Source organism: Hemiscyllium ocellatum, chromosome 2, assembly GCF_020745735.1.
Source record: "Hemiscyllium ocellatum isolate sHemOce1 chromosome 2, sHemOce1.pat.X.cur, whole genome shotgun sequence".
NCBI lineage: Eukaryota > Metazoa > Chordata > Chondrichthyes > Orectolobiformes > Hemiscylliidae > Hemiscyllium > Hemiscyllium ocellatum.
In genome coordinates this window covers 14,871,764-14,877,763 of record NC_083402.1, presented here as the reverse complement: position 1 = coordinate 14,877,763, position 6,000 = coordinate 14,871,764, and the positions used below count along the sequence as shown (strand labels likewise).

Genomic DNA, 6,000 nt, shown 5'->3' with positions numbered 1-6,000 from the left:
TTTTTTTGTTGTAAACTCCAATGAGTTCAAATTCTCAGGCTAACAGGATGGGGCTTGAAAGCCAAAACATATCTTCAGCTTTTTTACTCTTTTGTTTTCCCATTGCCTTGTCGGCTGCGATTCAGGGATTAGAGACAAAATAAAACTGCAGATGCAAAAGGAGACAAACAGGGGGCTGGAAGAACACAGCAAGCCAGGCAGTATCAGGAGGTGGAGAAGTCAATGTTTCAGGTGTAGCCCTTCTTCATACACCTGAAAACATTGACTTCACCACCTCCTGATGCTGCCTGGCTTGCTGTGTTCTTCCAGCCCCCCCGTTTGTCTACCATAGTTGAGGACTAGCACTATTAGTGCACAAAACTTGATCCAGCCGCCAAGCCTATTACTTGAGGAGTGCTGCCCCATTGTCAGATGAGACAGTCAACTCAGGTCCAGCCTGGCTTCTCGGGTAGTTTTTCAAATGGGAGACAGTCACCCTCTGTCACCAAAACAATACTCTGGAGGCTCAGACCCTCAGGATTTGCGATTCAGCAATCTATCATTGACACATTTAGTGAAATTTGAATTTAATAAATAAAGTCTGAAATTGAAATCTAGTCTTGGTAATGATGGCCACACCAATTATGTTCCGTTTCTTGCTGAAAATCCCACCCGATCTACTCACATTCTTTCACCTAGAAAGGATCATATAGAATTTCCCTACAGTGCAGAAACAGGTCATTCTGCCCAATGAGTGCACATCAACCCTCCAAAAGGGTATCCCACCGCCCCCCTACCCTATCCCTGGAATCCTGCATTTCCATGGCTAATCTACCTAAGCCTGCATATCCATGGATACTAGGGAGCGAAATCTGCCGTCCTTACCCAGTCTGGCCTACACGTGACTCCAGACCTACAGCAATGTGGCTGACTCTTAACTGTCCTCTGAAATGGCCCGGCAAGCCCACTTAGGTGATGAGGGAGGGGCAATAAATGCTGGCAGTGCCCAAATCCCATGAAAAAGGATCCAGAGTTTTTTAAAAACTCTGTAAAAGCAGGAGAATTCTGCTTCACTGATATTCACTCCGAATCAAACTGCCGAATTGGATTGATCATTGTGGCAGCACACTGAGTTGCTTGAGTTATTGACCAGCGGCTAGATTTCAATAGTGTGCAAAAATACTTTGTAAAATGCTTCAAAGAGGTTTTGAGGTGTTGAAAGCTTGTGTTTCAGGTTTTCTTTTCTTCTTTATCTGTAAAAATGAATTCTCAGGCTTCTAATTCAAGAAAGCGATCTCCAGCTAAAAACCTGCCTGTCTGACCGATTGGCTGTGCATCTCTAGTCATTTATACCTGATATGTTTTCCCCCTTGACCCTCTTTAAAATCAAAAATCATTCTCTTGCACATGAATATTCATTGTGTTTCTAGAAATTTACTCTGAAGATTACAGAATTTCTATCAGCTCAACTACATTTTAGCGTGAAGAATGTACCTGATCACTATGTGTGAGAACAGCCATGTGCAAGGCAGGGAGCTAAAATGTCCAGTTTAAATTGTTCAATGGACAATGACCTTTACCTAAAAGAATTTAGAAGTGGAAGTTAATCTTTTGCTTCAAAACAAAAACTCAAAGTAATTTATTTTCCCCAAATATGTCAACCACCTAAATATGATGTCAGTGATAACTTAATGCGACAGAATTTGAACAGAAATCCATGCATTATCATAATTATCTGCTCTTCTGCAATGATTGGCTTCTGGTTAAGGCTAATTTTATTCAGAGATCCCATCACATGGTAGCCCAAAAGGGGTGAACTGCAGTTTTGTCTCAGCTACACATGGCTCTCATATATGACCCGGGGAGTTTTCCCAATCACCACTGGTATCACAGAGTTGGTGTTCTCTACTAAGACAGCCGTAGTGCAGTTGGCCTTTTCAGTCACTGCCGTCACTACCTTGCCATCATTCTCTGTCACCGTCAGCCCAACATGGGGGCTACTTTCAATCGCAGCTTGCGCGGTCTCCACCTCCTTGGCCTCTTGCTCTGGTTGGCGGGCACCACCTGGTTGGCGCTGCCCCTCCAACCTATCCCCCGCCATCAAAGGATGCACCGACACCTTGATCGCAATCTGCTGGGGCTGCTCGTGCAAAGACGATTCGTCCGAGTCCCCTGCAGATGAGTTGGTGCGCTTTAAAGAATTTGGTATCGTGTACACCTCGTCTCGAGTCTCTTGACTTGCTGGTCCAGCTCCCACGTAGATATGGCTTGGTTCCTCCATGCCCACGACTTCCATGATCTCTTCCACAAACATCTTGCAGTTCATGATGAGAGGGGGCAGCGGGACACTCCTGGCAAGCTCCTCAATGTAGCGGGCAAACTCCATTGTCTTAAACTGGGTGACTTTGGCCAGTTCCAGAGTCTTGGCGGAGGTGATGATTGGGATGCGCTTGGCAATCTCAAAAGCCTTCTGCAGTTTCTCCGCTCCCTCTGTCCTGAAGAACTCATTGATGGCTTTCTCTGTCTTCTTGAGGTGGCTGCTCATCATGCACAGGCGGGTGATGTTCAGGACCATCACGATGGTGAATGCAACAAGGCAAACTATCATATAATAGACACCCATATCCCCCGAGGTGAAGATGACTCTCAGAGTCACCGTGTAATTAACACTGCCATAATGGTTCGAGGCTACACAAGTATACTTGCCTCGGTCACCAAACGAAACTGTGGTGATGTTTAACAGTCCACTGTCCGAAATCCAACAATTGTCTGGTGAAACAATAAAGAAAAATCTTTTAAATCAATCGATCATGAAAGTGATTACTAATTTTTTTTCAAACATAAACTATCCCACATTTATGGTTCCCTCACGGCCTCTACCATCTAGAAGGACAAGGGAACATCAGAAGTTCCTGTCTAAGCCACTCACCATTCTGACTTGGAAATATTCCTTCAATGTCGCTGGGTCAAAATCCTGGAATTCCCTCCCTAAGAGTATGGTGGGTCTACCTACAGCAGTTCAAGGGGGCAACTCACCCCCACCTTCTCAAGGGGCAATTAGGGACAGGCAATAAATGCTGACCCAGCCAGCGATTCCCACGTTTTGTCAATAATTTTTTTTTAAATCCTCTCCTTCAAAACTTCACATTTTAAAAGGAGGGAGTAACATTGACTTTGAGAGAATGTCATTCATTGGAGTTGCAAAAATTCAACTTTCTGGGCAGACGGGTTCAAATTCCACCCAGTGGAGGAGATTAAATCAGGAATTCATAGACCATGAAACTGATTTTTTTGTAAAGACCCACCTAATTCGCTGATGTCCTTCAGGGAAGGAAATCTGCCGTCCTGAACTGGTCTGGCCTACATGCGACTCCAGACCTACTGTAAAGGGGTTGAGTCTGACCTGCTCTCAGGGATAATTAGAGATGGGCATGAAAGACAAGTCTTAATAGTGACAGCCATACCCATGAAAAAAACAAACATTTTTGCAGCTGAACAAAACACTCCTGTATGGAGCACTTTGCATTTCTCTACATGAGCCACCCTTCTGCCCAGTCTACTGGTGGGTTCATGTAAAACTCCATTCCCATTTTATTTTACATGTTGCACTTTAGAGTTGATCATGTTGATGAGCTTTGTACCATTGGAAATCCAGCCACCCCAATTGCGACTCCTCACTCCAGGTTGTCTATTAAGGAAAGCAACCTCTGATAACACACTCAAACAATACTCTTCTCAGTGGGCAGAAACCACCAGACTCTGCCAATGTCCACTTCTAAATATATTTACCGATTCCCACTTTCTTCATTTTCAGTTAACAATATTTTTAAAAATTGTGTAGTAGCCAGGTTTCTGAATGATAATGACTTATTGGGCCTGGGATAGTTGCCAAACTGGCAACAGGCCACTGCAGAATATCGAACTTTGAAATAATTTTCAGTATGCTTTGGCCTTACCAAAAAGGTGTACTTCCCAAGTTTGTTTCCATTACCAACTGCACTCAGTACTTACAACAGTCAACAAATAACCCAGAAGAAAATTCCATATAACAGTAGGAATAAGTTACATGGTCTCTTTGGTCTGGTCTAGAGTTTCATGAGATCACCGCTGCTCTTTCTTCTATACTCTATTTAGATTACTTACAGTGTGGAAACAGGCCCTTCGGCCCAACAAGTCCACACTGACTCACTGAAGCGCAACCCACCCATACCCCTACATTTATCCCTTACCTAACACTACGGGCAATTTAGCATGGCCAATTCACCTGACCCGCACATCTTTGGACTGTGGGAGGAAACTGGAGCACCCGGAGGAAACCCACGCAGGCACGGAGAGAATGTGTTAACTCCACACAGTCAGTCGCCCGAGTCGGGAATTGAACCCGGGTCTCAGGCGCTGTGAGGCAGCAGTGCTAACCACTGTGCCACCCATAATTCTCCCTGCTGTTCCTGAGATTCCCTAATTCCAAGAGGTTGTGTCCAAATCTATCCCACACTAAGTTGTAACAATAAATGAGATCAGGTAACCAGTACCATACAAAGTGCATAAGGGGAATAGAAGAGTAAGGAATACAATGTTACAGCTGCAGGGAAGGTCCATGAATGCAAGATCCACATTAAACATAACATTTGAGAGGACCATTCAGAAGTCTAATACCAGCTGGGAATAAGTTGCTTTTCAATCTGTTCATACCTGTATATCAATTTTTATATCTTCTGCCCAACTGAAGAGGGTGAGAGAGAGTATAACTGGGGTAGAAGGGGTCTTTAATGATCTTGTTTCCCCAAGGCAGCGAGAAGTATAGATGGAGTCAATGAATGGAGTCAAGAGTTTAGGGCCCATACAGTTACAGGCAAATGGTGAGGTGGAGGAATTGGAAGACGGTGGGGGGCTGTAATATCGGAGGCGGGATGAAAGGAAGAAGGCTACAGTAAGAATTCTAAAAATCGAGGCACGTCTGGTGTTATGGTAGCTCAAAATGGCCTTTTTTTGGCACCTTTACTTCTTTGATGAGTAAATCATCAAGCAAAGTGTTAACCTCTGTCATATTTGCAAATCAATTGGTGCAATTAATAGAAGTTATGAGAATTTAATAATTGATGGATTAGAATGAATGTAGTAAAGATGTATTAATATAGCAACCTTTGGGTGTCCCAAAGCACTTTGTAACCAATTAAGTATTTCTGAAACACAGCCACAGTTTCAATGCAATTTAATGGCAGTGGATTGGCACACAGCAAGCACTCACACCAGTGCTAACACAAACGAACAAGCAATCTATTTCAGTGATTCGGGGAGAAATATAGAAACATAGAAGCAGTAGTAGGCCATTCAGCCCTTTCAACCTGCTCTACTATCCATTACAATTGGAGTCTGTTCCTGCCTTTCCCCTATTTCCTTTCAGCCCTTTAGCCTCAAGTGCTATATCCCACTCTTTCTTGAAATCATACAATATTTTGGACTCAACAGCTTTCTGTGGTAGTAAATTCCATAGGCTCACCACTCCTGGGAGAAAAAAAAATGGCTTCTCATCTCAATCCCAAATGGTTTACCCCATAACTTTAGACTGGGTCCTACTTGTGGAATGCCCTGTCATTGGGAACATCCTCCCTGCACTTGTGCTGTCTCGTCCTGTTGGAATATTATAATTTTCTGAGACACCCCTCCACATGCTTCATCCTTTTGAACTCCAGTGAATATAACCTAATTAGTGTAACTGATTTAACCTCTCCTCTTATATTTGATTTCTGTGATGGCAGGACTCGATCTGGTAAACCTCTGTTGAATTCCCTTTCTAGCGAGAGCAGCCTTCCTCAGGTAAGGAGACCAAAACTGCATACAATATTCCAGGTGTACTCTCACCCTGTAAAATTGCAACAAGACATCCTGCTCCAATATTCAAATCCTTTCGCTATGAACTCAAACACATCTACCTGCTGCACCTGCATGCTTACCTTCAGTGACTGGTGCACGAGGACACCCAGGTGTCAATGCACATGTCCCTCTCTCAATTTATAGCTA

General features: G+C 43.7%; 1 protein-coding gene across 1 annotated transcript in view; it reads right to left on the bottom strand.

The window, feature by feature from the left end:
* Window positions 1-302: 302 nt before the first annotated feature.
* LOC132826720 (microfibrillar-associated protein 3-like) overlaps window positions 303-6,000 on the bottom strand; it is a 29,378-nt gene continuing 23,680 nt past the window's right edge. The window contains exon 3 of the mRNA XM_060842837.1: window positions 303-2,748. Coding sequence (XP_060698820.1) covers window positions 1,814-2,748 — 935 coding nt within the window. The 3' untranslated portion in view covers window positions 303-1,813. The remainder of the gene's footprint in view (window positions 2,749-6,000) is intronic.